Raw genomic sequence first — 14,108 nt, forward strand, 5'->3', positions numbered from 1 at the left:
TTAATCTGAAATGATTCTATTTACTGAGTTTTCAGTTTTTCTCAGTTTAAATCTTCGAAGCGCTTCAGTTTCTATAATTATCAGTCTGTGACTGTGAAGCGCTTTGCGTCCTCTGAACCTGATAAAGCGCGGTGCGAGTACCAGCAATCAGAAACGCCGTGATCCGGTCCGGGAGTTTATTATTACCAGAACTGAAGCTCCTATGGTAACAATAATAATAACGACTTGCTTTTTCTTGAGGTTTTTTGGGTCCTGCACTTATTATTACTAAAAATCATAACACAAGGTCAACCTTCTTTGTAATGTCTAAGCAAGAAACGCTGCTGCAGTCACTAACGTAGTCTACGTTGTCCACTGTCGCCCCGTGCTTCCTCAGGGGGCAGAGCAGCTGCAGGGTTGACTGCTGTAGTCAGAAACTTTTGAAAAAATGCTTCAAATTAGAAGACTTCAGGTTGAATACATGAATAAAAGTTATAATTGATGATTCCAGGTAAACAGGTGCAGATAATAGTCTGATGCTTGTTTAATGTTTGGTTGAATAAGTCAAACTGTTTATGGAGTTATTGGAGGAAACTTTGACCTCATCTAGGATTGTAAAACTTTTACATTGATGGGAAGCTGAAAAGTTTCTGGCATTTTTCCATTTCTATCATATTTTACATAACTTCAAACAGCCATGTTTCTCTTGTGTTCCTGTCCGATTCTATGTCCTGTTTGGAGACGTCTTCATGCACTGGCCTAGTCAAAGTCCAGACTCAGACTGATTTCAGTGGGAGGACCTTCAGAGAGCAGAGCGGAGGTAAAGTGAACCTCTTTTTCTCCACAGCCTGTTGGTTCTAAACGATGCTGCAGCTCCTGGCCAGCAGGTGGCAGCAGAGGAGCAGAAACTTTTCATCTGCTTATTCATTAAAATTCAACATAATTTATTTACAGATGTGGATTCTGATTGAATGCGTTGATCTAAACAGGGTTGTTTAGTCCAAGTTATTATTTAGTAACCAGTAAGTGAATGGAAGTATGTCTGGCAGGTTTCAGGCTGTCATTGACCACCAGGTCAGTTTACAGAAGATGAGCTTCATCTTCTCTGCAGAAGATGAAGCTCATCTCAGTTTTTCCTCCTCTGATCAGGTTGGAGTCCAACATCTTCACATCTGGAGACAATCAGGAAACATCTGGAGCCGTTCCGTCTCTCAACAGACAGCGGATCAACAACGCCTGATGTACAGGAAGTGGTTTCATTTCTAAAGCACAGAGATGAAGAACAACAATGGCTGCTCTCTGCTGTACTTGATGGAAAGTCATGTGACCAGGTCCTCAGGCTCCTGGACGACGAGCGAGAAGCAGCAGCTTCAAGAGGCTTCCTGTCTGTTAGATGATCCACTTCCTGTTTACTGAATTTAAATCCACAAATTTCATATTTCTAAACTTTATTTGTGGACAATGGGAGTGGGTCTTCCTCACCTGGTTCCATCTCTTTCCCTGAGTGGATCATCGTCAATGTCAAATTTATTTATTTCGCATTTTAAAAACAAGTGTAAAACAGTTTTTATCAATAACAAATTGATAAAAACACAGTATCAAATAAAAACCAAAGAATAAAAATGAGTTTTGAGAAGCAATGTGAAATGATAAAGGCTGTGGGCAGATCAACCCTGAAAGTTAGATTGTTCCAAAGAACAGGGGCAACAACAGAGAAAGCCTGATCTCCTTTCCTCTCAAGTGGAGTCTGTGGAACTGTCAGTAACTTTAAAAGGTCCCAAAGATAACATTTAAAATGTATAAGTTAATAAAAGAGTCTGAAAATGTATTCGATAAAAGACGGGGAGCCAGTGTAAGGAGGCCAGCATAGGCCTTATATGGTCACGCTTCCTGGTACCTGTAAGAAGCTGTGCTGCTGCGTTCCGGATCATTTGAAGTCGCTACGTCTGTGATTTATCCAGGCCACCATATAATGAATTATAATAATCCAAACGAGTTGGAATGAAGGCATGGATAAGTCCTTCAAAACAAAAATAAGATTTTAACTTTAGCTGAAATCCGTAGGTGATAAAAACTTGATTTAACGACAGAGCTAACTTGTTCATCTTGCTTTAAACAGCTATCAAAAGTAAAGGCAAGATTCCTAGCAGAGCTCTGACAAAACTGAGTTAAAGAACCGAGGATCAGATCTGGATTTGTAGTGTGAAGACTTTGACCAAATAATGTAAATTGAGTTTTACTTTAATTGAGGTGAAAAAAGTTTTGTTCCATCCAAGATTTGACTTCAGCTAAACAATCTATCAATAGCTGAAGAGATTCATTTTTGCCATTTTGTAATTTAAGGGGCAAATAAATCTGGACGTCTTTCACAAAGCAATGAACAAAAACGTTAAATTTATGGAAAATCTGACCAAGAGGCAATAAATATAAAATAAACAAAATAGGACCTAAAATTGAGCCTTGGGGGACGCCGTACTTTAAAGGTTTGGCCCCAGAACAGCAGTGGTCAAGATGCACTGAGAAGGTTCTGTTTTCTAAATCAGGATTCTCAGGCCAACACAATGTGTTCATCTGTAGAAGAGAATCTGATGATCTAGTGTCAAATGCAGCGCGCAGATCTAGAAGTAATAAAACTGCAACGTTGCCTGAATCAACCGTTAAAATAAGATCATTAAACAGGTTCTGTTTAATGATCAGGTTCTCTTGAAGCTAAGCGGTTTCAGTGCTATGAGCTGCTTTAAACCCAGACTGAAAAAATTCTCACTTATATATTATTATCTTTTGAAAACATTTTAAGCTGAATGAAAACTAATTTTTCAAGGATTTTAGATAAACAAGGGAGTTTGGAAATCATGTATATTATTATAACTGCAATCATCCTTGTTGTTTTATATATTGTTGATAGGATTAAATTCATGACTTATATAAATACTAATCATTATATTTAAGATTTTTTGTCAGTTTGCTCCTGGAATATGTGTTTCTTTTAGTAGTTTTCAGGAGGTGATGATGGTGACAAATTGGAAGCAAATGGCCTGCAGCGTGGTGATGGGGTCAAAGGTTGTGACCCAGAGACCCAGAAACACGGGATCTGCTCGAAAGACTTATCTTGTATTAGAATAGGCTGGTGACTCTGTGTTCTCTGTTTTCCTCTAGTAATCCATGTAACCAGGGTTCTGAAATGTCAATCAAAGGCAGAGCAGGAAAAAGAAACTTGAGAGTTTGGGTTCTGGAAGGCTGAGATGGAGAAGTCTTCCTGGCTCTGCCCTCTGCTCTTCTAGAGTCTAAAAATCTCAAATTATCCTTCTCCTTTTTTTCCACTGTGTGAAAATGTTAATAAACCTGACAATAGTTTTTTTTTAAATAAAACCCTGTTTCATTATTTGATAGCATCAATTCGTGGTCCAGTGGCTCAGGAGGCCGTCTCCCTCCATAAACCCGACTCTGGATCGATCCTCATCAAACCTTTAGGTCTTGAAGGGCCCTGCAGGCAGTGAACCCAGAGGAAACAGACTCAACCTGCACAGTGACCTCTTCCAGACCAGCGTCAGCCCTGCAGAGGACGGATAAATATGGCCTCCATTAGCAACCAAATGAAATGTGTGAGCAGCTCGTCTTGAACCTCATCAGTCCAGCTTCGCTCTGTAATCCGTTATTTACATGAAGCAGCAGGTTTTTCCAGCGAAGCAGCAGTTTAATAAAAGTGTTGCAGTGTCTTTGGCAGGTTTAGTTAAACTGGGGAGATTTTTCTTCTCCAGACTCAATTTGCTCATGAATTATTTATGAAACATGCATCCAGCAGGATGAATGAGAATAAAAGAGCATTTCTGCAGCTTCCTCTCACAAATGCTAATATCACAGGCTGATTAGCATGAGCAGCATCCTCCGCTCCTCTCAGCCCATTATGAGTCAGAACAATCAGGTCTGGTCCTCCAGCCGCTGGAGCAGAGGTCACAGAGGTCGCTCCAGTTGATCTCTGACCATGTTATTGTCCTAAAAACCTCTCCAGATCTCCGCCAGCGAGGGAGATTCCATGTCTGGTCCCGGCCCAGTTCAGCCAGTTCACACACTGGACTTGGTCTTGACCTAAAGATGCTCCAGCTTGTGGATGAAGTTTCCCTCCATGTGAGAAACACTCCTGAAGAATATTGGAAGTTTTAAGGAACCAAGACGAACCTCAGGTCCTTCAACCAGGCGGAGGCGGCACCGGTCCGGAAGAGCCACAATGACCCACAGAGACCTTTGGACTTGGATCCTGACCCTACCAGAGCCATGTCTCAGAACCAACCCATCAGGAATCAGCAGAGCCTATAAAGTTCTACTGGACCTTAGTCTGGTTTTGTTGAGCACTCCTGGCTTCAGTCAGCCTGGACTTCAGGAACATCTGAGTGCCTGACCTTAGGTCAGAACCACAGGTCCCCAACCCGGCCTCCATGTTTCAGGTGTCTCCCTGCTGCTGCAGCCCCTGGAGGATAAAGGAGGTACTGCAGGTGTTTGGAGTGGAGAACATCTAAAGCACGACGGAGGATTCACAGCTAACTTGGGCACCTCTGGTCTGCACTACGGTGTCCCTCAGGGCTCAAGCTTAGGACCAATTGATGTCAGTTCTATGCTGCTCACACTCGGCTCCTTACTGCCCCGGGCCGCACGCATAAAAGAGAGCACAGTTTTCACACTGAAACTTGGCATATGGAAAAATTTAGAAAAGTGCAGCGCACAAAAAAATCGGATGTATAAATCCATGGCCGTGCACGTCGCGCACAGATCGCAGCTGCTGCTCCACCTGTCGCCTCCATAAATACACCGTAATGTAAATTAGTTTAAGTACCTGGAAGTCATGTGGTGGGTTATTGCCCCACCACATGGGGCAATAACCATGACAACGTCACTGTTTATAGCAGCAGAAGTAATAATAATAATGATAATAATGAGATATTTTATTTAAAAGATGTTTCAGGGAACATAAAGTAACCTCGCAAAAATAAAACTACATTCTCAAGAAAGAATAAAAATCCAAATTAAACAAGAAAAGAAAGACCTTCAAAAATCTGCCCAGTTTGGAGTCAATCTGCTGATCAATCTGCAGATCAATCTGCTGATCAATCTGCTGATCAATCTGCTGATCAATCTGCTGATCAATCTGCTGATCAATCTGCTGATCGAGCCGGTTTCTTCTTTCACTCAGAATGAAAAGACTCCACAGCTGCATCCAATGCTTCACATCTGTCTGAGACAAAAACCGTGGAAATGTATTTTTTACATTCTAGTGAGGTTTTCACATACTTTGATTTTCCTTATTTTCTGTGCGTTAGCTTATTGTCTGAAAACAAATGCTGTTCAGTTTCATCGTTTAAACAATAAAATATGAAAATCATAAAAAATATGGGGTTTGATGCCTCTTGAATTGAATAACAGACTTCAGTGGATTTGGGTGAATTTTGATGCTTTGTCGTTTGATATTCACAGACAAAAATTGCGCATCTGCAGCACATTTTCACGTGAGGAAAAAAGTGTGCATATATTGATGCAAAGTTAATTGTTGCTGCTGGGCAGCAACAATTAACTCACTCACCTGTGATGAAGTGATGGTTCTGGTAGTTCTGGTTCCAGCAGCAGAGGAAGAAGATCCAGCTGGATTGATGAAGAGGAGGCAGTCTTCATCGCTGCTGACTGCCAGCCAATCACAGCGCAGCAGCAGAGAGAGAGGGAGTGAGGAAGAGGAGGAAGGCTTCGGGTGCTGAATCTTTTTATAGAAGCAGAAAGTTCTTCAGCGGAGCCAGGAGCAGCTACAGGTGGGGGACGGACGGGACGGACGGACCCAAAGACATGAGAGACAGAAGAGGAGGAAGCTCTGAACCTGTGAGTTTGACTTTTCTTCTTTCTCTACGTTTTGTTGGTTTTGGTTCTACTGAAATGCTAAAATGTCGACTTTCATTCAATCAAAGCCAGAACCGGCTGGTACTGCAGCAGAACTTTATCAAGTTCTGACCCGGAGAATCAGGAGGTCCAGACAGACAGAGCACTGTCTCTGCCTCCAGGATTATGTTTGTCTTTAAAATGTTTTTATTATTTGTTCTTATTATCTTAAAGTTTTTAGTTTTACTGGCAAACAGCAGGAAATGTAACTCTGATTCCTCGAACATCTGATGACAGACTCTGACTTTGACATGGCCGGCCCGGGTTCTGTTAGCTGCTCCAAACTGGGTCGTCACCAGAACAACGGAACACAATAGAACCTTTAGAAGGTGCTGAAGGACTAAACTGCTGCAGAGGCCTAGTCAAAGTCCAGATATCAGCCTGGTTGAAATGATGGGACATTCAGAAACCTCTGGAATCGACCCGGTTCCAGAGCAGCGGGTCGGGGGGTTGGTCTCTGATTGGCCGAAGCTTTGGGTTCTGCTGGTTCGTGTACTGACCCGTTGATGAATCACAGACTTTTTCTCTGCCTGATTTTTGATGTAAATTCATGTCATGCTGGAGGCTTTTATTGTGAAAGGATGACCTCCCCCAGTTCAGCTCCTCTTCATCAGATTACAGCAGATGTGACAGATGTGCTCCTAATTTATATAAATGAAACGATTATGGATTATCAACATACCTCAGTGTCATGTGACCTCATCATAATCTGATGACCTCATTGCTTCGTTATGTCATTTCCTGTTGCTGCAAATATGATCCTGCTGAAACACCTGCTGAGGCTCCGCCCCCGCTGTCTTCCACGCTCTGATTAGCATGATCACTTCACATGGAGGAAGCTGCCTTCACGCCTGTTGCTATGGTTACTGACTCAACATGCCAGAGGAGGGGCTGAAGCCCATCAGAGCCGCCAGGTAGGCTGCAGCACCTCCATTCAATGGAGGTGCTGCAGCACCTCCTAGTTACCGGGTTTCATGAGATGACCCTCAGTGGATCGACTGGTCCGGGTCAGAGGTTCTGACCTGGACCAGGAGGCGGTCCGGCTCGGCTGGTTCTTCCTCCAAACACGTCTCGAGGTATCCAGTTCCCTCATGCTGGTTCCCAAATGACTATTGTTCTTTGGACTTTGACTAGGCCATTCTCATGTTGGTTTGCTGCTGTGTTTGTTGTTGGCCCAGTTTGGACCGAGCCTCAGCTGATGGACTCACATTGACTTCTTCAGCTACTCCCAGCAGCCAGACTGGTTCAGGGTCATGACTTCTGACCTGTTAACCTTTTGGGTGAAGCTTTGGGGTTTCTGGTCATTACTGTGAGCCATTACTTTAGTTGGGCATCAGTGAGGTGAGCTCCCTTCCTCTATCATTCTCTTGTTAACCCTCTGACTCAATGTTATCTAGATGAGAGCTACAGGCCAACACTAACCCAGCTCTCCATCATGGAAAATCTGACACCTGGCAGCCGTGCAGGAGAGGCTCGCATGAGGAACTACAACTACCTGGCCCTGGTTCTTGGAGTCCTGTTGATCCTCGTCATCATCCTGGGAAACGTCCTGGTGTGTCTGAGCGTGCTCACAGAGCGCTCTCTGAAGACCGCCACCAACTACTTCATCATCAGCCTGGCGGTGGCCGATCTGCTGCTGGCCGTGCTCGTGCTGCCGCTCTACGTCTACTCTGAGGTCAGTCAGGTGTTCTGCAGGTGGAGAGGTGATGATGTTCATGAGGAACGGACTGTGACTGTGACTGTTTGTAGTTCCTGGGAGGAACCTGGACTCTGAGCACCTCCATCTGTGATGCTTTGATGACCATGGATGTGATGCTCTGCACTGCCTCCATCTTGAACTTGTGTGCCATCAGCGTAGACCGGTAAGTTGCTCCTGGAACCCTCCAAACCATCGTCCTTCATGTTACGCAACATATTCTCTTATCTGAAGCAGATAAGAAGAGGGAGGAGCAAGGAAGGCCATGGGAGTGAAGGTTCAAGAAGAGATCCTTTAGCTCAAAGTTTGTCTCTTCCAGTAGAGAGGTTGTCAGGTAACACCTGCTGTGTTTTGGATTGTGTACCTGCAGACTACAGAGGGTGTCCAAGCTCACCTCAATACCTCCTACAAGTAACCAAATGAAAAACTGCTCCCACATTTTCAGGACAAGTTTGAGTTCATTTGCTCTCCAGGTCAAACTCATTCAAGTCTGATCTCTGTCATGGGTTCTGGTTGAGGTGTCCATGGCCCAGTTCTCAAGGTGTGGTGGAAAGGAGAGTCTGTTTTTGGAACCTGAGGACCTAAAACTCTCGAGTAACTCTGATGATTCTGGCCCAAGGTTAGTCTCTGCCTACTTTAAGTGAAGGAGTTCAGGTGTTTTGCTGTCTTGATTCTGAGTGGCAGGACTCTCAGATTTTCTTCCACAGTAATGAAGGTGTTGTTCAAGGATGTAGTGGTGGAAACGTAAACTGAAAGGTGATGCTCTGATATCTCGTCTATCTAGTTCCTTCCCTGACTCATCCTTATGGGACATGGAAGAGGCCAGAACCCAGGCCTCATTGGGTGGACTAAATATCCTTTCTGGACTTGGAACATTTTGGGAACCCTCAAGCAGAAGTTAGAGTCTAAAGCTGTCGTCTGGATTCCCCTGACCTCGTACAAGTGGAAGACGGACAGACAGATGGACGGCTGGACTCTGGATATGATTCCTGCATCAAACAGCTCAACTTGCATCTTTTTGGTCCTGATGTTGCTTCTATCCAGACACTGTCTGCTTCTAAAGGCTTCCTTCTTTACAGACCTCATTAGCAGCTGCCTGGCACCAATCATCATTAACATTTTCAGACAGAAGCCTTCAGGTTTAATGGAAACATTTCCATTTAAATGATTGTCACCCGCTACAGATCTTTACTAGAACTTTATTATCCACAACAATTCAATTAAAAGCTTCAGCCATTAAACATGTTACTACAGAGGTCACGTTGATGGTCATGGAACAGAAAAATGTACTTTTTTTCCATGGTAATAAATGAAACTGCAGCTCGTTATGGAGATAACAGATTCTTTTCTGGTCTTCCAATTTGATGAGTGAAAATGGGTCCAATTAACAACTTTCAAAGTGTTAAAAAATGCAATAAAACACCTCAGTGAATGAAGCAAGGTTGAGACAACACATATATATTTTTAGGACTGAGGGTGAGAAGCTATATCTGAAGCCTACCAGCTGAGCAGAGGATGTCGCTTGGCACATGACTAGATGTTTCTGCAGCTCTTAAAAGCAGAGAGAGAACATGTGAACCCATTCTGTCAGAGTTCAGAACATCTTATCAGTGATGAAAAGTTCAGCACATCCAGTAAACTCTGATGTTTCCTTTCCTGGGATCTTCTAAACTTTAGTCTGACTTCAGTATGTCTGCTTATATTGCAGGTACATTGCCGTCGCAGTGCCCCTAAAATACAACAGAAATCAGTTCAGTGTTCGCCAACTGACACTCATCACCGCAACTTGGGTCCTATCTCTAGGCGTGGCCAGCCCAGTCATCTTTGGTCTGAACCAGGTGCCGGGTCGGGATCCTACGGTCTGCAAGCTGGAGGATGATCATTTTGTGGTGTACTCATCAGTCTGCTCCTTCTTCGTGCCTTGTCCAGTCATGCTCTTCCTCTATTACTGGATGTTCCGTGGCCTGCGACGCTGGAGCAGTCGGAGCCGTTCCCAGGCCCATCGGGTCGGCCGGAGAGGTCTCTCTTCTCATCTGGCCTTGGCTCTTCGTAGAGCTAAAGACACAACTGGCAGCCAGGAGAAGGTTGTTTACACGGTACCTCCTATAAGGCCCGCCTCTCCATCCATATTCGCCATGGCAATGCCACGTGCGACTCTGCTGACGGAGGAAAACCAGCACGGGGCGGTGATGGCAGCCGATATGGACCCGATGACCCCTCAGATGGACAGTGTGTCGGACGGCGAGCCCACCGGGAGGTGGGAGGGAAGCAGTCGCAGAGAAAAGGCCACTAAGAGAGGACGAAGGACCAGCAAGACCAGCCGGGTCAGTGGGAGGGAGCGCAAGGCCATGAAGGTTCTACCAGTCGTTGTTGGTGAGTACTGGAGCCAGAACCAGAACCAGAACCAGAACAGCTTCAAACCGAATCATAAAATTCTAGGCCACATTTCCTGAAAGGATGAACCAAATATGTTTGAAAAAGTAGATTTAAAAAAAATAACTTAATAATTTTCATCATCCAGTTTTTTAAAAATAATCTACTTAGATTCATTAGAAAATTGTTCTGATCACTCTATGGCCAGACTGTTCTGGTCCACATGTTATGATGAGTTCATCTCTACTACCAAACATGTCTTCTGCAAGAAATGAGGAGAAGGTCTCTGACCTCGGAGCCTACAGGGCTGAAGACGACCAGGCAGCAGCTGCAGGACCACAGGAGGTTTGCCCTCATTGTGATGCTTGATATCTTCTCCAGACTGACAACGATCACATGTGAAGCAGCAGCAGAGCTCCAGCTAACGAGCCGGGTCCGCCTCGTTCATCTGAAAAGATTCTGAGTTCAGTTTCAGGACGATCAACATCAGTCTACGTTAACTAAGACTTAACGTAGACTCCCACAGACAGCCTCCTGAAACTCGGTCCACACTGGGACAAGGGTCCCAGCAGCACATCTACAACAGAGCAAGGGGTTATGAGGGTGTTGGACTTCATTCATTTCTGGCTCTGTGCTCCACGAGGTCCGTTTACCAGTTTCAGGATCCGACCGGAACCTCTCAGTGTAAATTACCTTCAGAAATAATGAGATTTGGTTATATAAAAACAGGCTTTAATGCTGAAAAATGATCAAGTTTTACAAGCTACAAGCCTCATCCAAATGGATCAGAACAAGTGTTACCGGGCCACTGAGCTCATGGACAGAACCATGTGAGGAAAAGATTGTAGTTGAGCTTTTTATTCTTCTCTGCAGTCTGTTCCCTCCATAACGGTCAGTTAATCAGTTTCAGTATATTATATATGACCGCCACCAGTCACATACAAACATGGTTATGTGAGCTGCAGTATGTGTGTGTAAGCAGATAAGAGAGGCTAAAAGTGACAGAAGAAAAGTCAGAATCCATAACAATGGTCCAGTCAAAGTATTGGACAGATGGTCTTTGAGACCTGGACTTTGTTGAGTCAACCATCGGGATGAACCTTGGATGTCAGCATCAGCTTGTTTGGTGAAAGGAGCAGACTGGAGTCAGTGGACCAGGACTGGTTGAAGTGGATTTAAAGCCACTGGTGAAACTTGGTTTCTCTCTGTGTTAGTTGACCACAATGCCTCCCAGAATGGGACAGTACAGTTGAGAACTGGACGCAAACTGATCTTCACTTGAGCTGTAGCTTCTGTAAAATTAGAAACTGTGGGAGCTCCTTGGCGTGGAACCAGCTTCACACCAAGGAGCATAAAATTCACATCTTCCTCTAAAGCTGCATCAAATGTCTGCAGTTTTGCTCCTCTGTGACTGATGCCAGACTGTTTTTGTGTTTCAGGCGTGTTCCTGGCTGGACGCCCTTCTTCACCGTCCATGTCACCAAGGTGTTATGTCGTTCCTGTGACATTGGTCCCACCCTTATTTCTGTGGTCACATGGCTAGGTTATGTCAACAGTGCTGTTAACCCAATAATCTACACGATCTTCAACGCAGAGTTCAGGAACGTCTTTCACAGGCTGCTCTTCTGCCGGACTTGACGCTTTTATCATCGACTATGAACTCAAACGTCCTCCAGAACATCCAGAAAGTCGTCTGCTTGGAGTCTGAACCCTCTGAAGTCAAACAGTCTCTTCTTTTAGAACAATCTTGTGTTTCTTAGAGCAGCCCAGAGGATCAGATGTTGGACAGATGTTCCTCGGTATCCGAGAGGTTCCATGTTTTAACGCTGTTCTAGATGAGGGTGGACATCTGTGTTGCTGCAGAGACAAACAGAAATCTGAATGTTTGATGAAGGTTTTGTAACTTGTAGCTGTTGAATGTGTGCAATGGGCATGATGGGATGTAACTGAAATTGATGTTCTCCTTCTGGACAACAAAAACAATAAAGCAGTGAAGAACAAAACCAACTACAGCTAAGGGTTGGTTTGTGGGTTTGGAGGCCAGTTGACTCCATCCTAAAGCAAACCAACAGAGGAAATGAAGAAGGCCTCGCTTTGAGTTTAGTTGGAGACCTCTTTGCCTGTTCTCATCTTGACATAAAGGAGACTCTGTTGTGTTTGCGCAGAGTCAAACACAACAGCAAGTGTGAACATCATGTTTTGCAGAGAGAAGTTCTGTTGCTGGTTCTGGATCAGCCTGTTTCCTCTGTGCTGCTCTGGAGCACAAGGCTTTCTGTTGAGATGAATCACATTCCCAGGCCTGGGATCCGTTTCAGTCCCTCCATGTTCCACCATGGAATAACACATCTTGGGGGCAGAACATCCCAAACCCATTTCTTTGTCCTGAGTCACAAGCTGCAAAGCACCTGGAACAGATCTGAGGTCAGCAGAACCTGAGACTTAAAGATCAGAGCAGCTGAGACAGCAAAAGTCATCTGGGCAAATGAACCTTTAACTGTATGAGGAGGCAGAACCACAACCATAACCTATTTCTGCTTCAAAGTCACAAGGTTTCAGTCAGCATCTGGGATCTGACTGGCTCCTGGTTCAGTGGGTCCATCTCTGGTTCTGGAAACCAACTGGCTATGAAGGTCCAGAGGTCTCCTGGTTCCTAGGAACTATCCAGATGGCTGAAATGTCTTACAGCAGAGCTTTTCGACGTGTGGATGGGGGCACCAGGCCTCTTTGTAGGGAACAAAAACTATGAGCGTTTACCCATTTTCACCAAGACTGGATGTCTTGACACTAAATGTGCAGTGTTGGAGCTATTTATTCTTTATTTTTTTATCTATTTAAATTTTGTTAGTTTATTCTTAAACTTCTAGTTTTTTGCATTATTTACAGAGTTTATTTGCAGGTTAATAACTGATTTTATTTTTTGTTTTGTTTTCTTATTTTTTCCTATTTTTTATTTGTAAGCCAGACAGGAAGTGAGGCGGGTCAGCCCACATTCTATAAGTGTAGGGGCCTGGTAAAGGACCAACAGGCATTTGGGTTTGGGGCCTATGGTTTTTACCAGTGCAAGAGAGGTCAGCAGGAGAGCAAAGAAACGTTTGATCATTGTAATTGCTTGTATAAAAGGAAAATAAAAGCAACCAAGACAATCAACAAGTTTGGACCTTAAACTTCTTTTGCCTGTGTCAAGAATCTGGACCCCAGTGCCTCATAGTGGCTGGTGGAACTTTTTATTTGGATGTTTGGTTGAATCGCCACTACAGTGCAGGTTTTGGTATCTAAAGCTACAGTGAGTGGGGAAGCAGAGTCTGGGCCAAGCAAAATAAAAACAAGGAAGTATAACCAGGAATATTTACAGAAAATCTTTGGGGAAACCCTGATAATCTGAAATATTTTAATTTCCAAAGCTTTGGGTGTTTGATCAGTTTCTTCAATTTGATATATCAAATAACTGATGGGCTCAGTGATATTTCAAATGAGGTTTAGTGGACTAAAAGAAAATATGCCATATAATTTCAACAAAATTTGATAGATGCAGAAATGTAGGCACCTTTGTTATGTTGTTGATTATAATGTTTTATCTACTTATCACTCATTTATTGGAACAAAAATTGATTTGGTAAGCTGATGAAGATGTGAACTTGATAGACAGGTGCATCCAATCATTAGAAAAAGTATTTAAGGTGGCCAGTTGTTCTCCTCAAAACAACTGTCACATTATCAGAAAACAAAGACCAACACTACGATTTAGGGAAAGGATGTAAAAAGTAATTGCCGTCAGTTTCCACTGAGAGGAACACAGTAAGGATTAAGAGCACAGCTCAGTTCTAGTTAAGCTCACATGTGGCAGGTCAAGACAAATATCACAGGCAGAGAAAAAGGATGATAAGAACAGGCCAGACATACGACCTCATCTTGCTGCAGATGGTGTCACTGTGTATCGTTCAATAATTCAGTGCATTTTGACCAAGAAGAGGAAGTGATGCAGCAGAAGCCTTTTCTGCAAGCTTGCCAGAACCAAGCCAGCTACAGTTTGGGATAAGGTGCTGCAGACTGATGTTTGGGGTCACGCATGGTGTCAGAAACACAGCATTCCAAAAACACTTGCTGCCCACTGTAAAATTAGGTGGAGGTACCGTCATGCTTTGGG

General features: G+C 43.9%; 1 protein-coding gene across 1 annotated transcript; it reads left to right on the plus strand.

Moving 5' to 3' along the window:
• The first annotated feature begins 7,305 nt into the window (after positions 1 to 7,305).
• On the plus strand, positions 7,306 to 13,078 carry drd4-rs (dopamine receptor D4 related sequence). Its single transcript, XM_055020810.1, has 4 exons — positions 7,306 to 7,570; positions 7,645 to 7,757; positions 9,300 to 9,968; positions 11,404 to 13,078. Exons 1-4 carry the CDS (start codon positions 7,331 to 7,333, stop codon positions 11,600 to 11,602), a joined length of 1,221 nt encoding a protein of 406 aa, XP_054876785.1. The 5' UTR covers positions 7,306 to 7,330; the 3' UTR covers positions 11,603 to 13,078.
• The last annotated feature ends 1,030 nt before the right edge of the window (positions 13,079 to 14,108 follow it).

Source organism: Poeciliopsis prolifica, unplaced genomic scaffold (assembly GCF_027474105.1).
Source record: "Poeciliopsis prolifica strain line A6 unplaced genomic scaffold, Auburn_PproV2 SCAFFOLD070, whole genome shotgun sequence".
Taxonomy (NCBI): domain Eukaryota; kingdom Metazoa; phylum Chordata; class Actinopteri; order Cyprinodontiformes; family Poeciliidae; genus Poeciliopsis; species Poeciliopsis prolifica.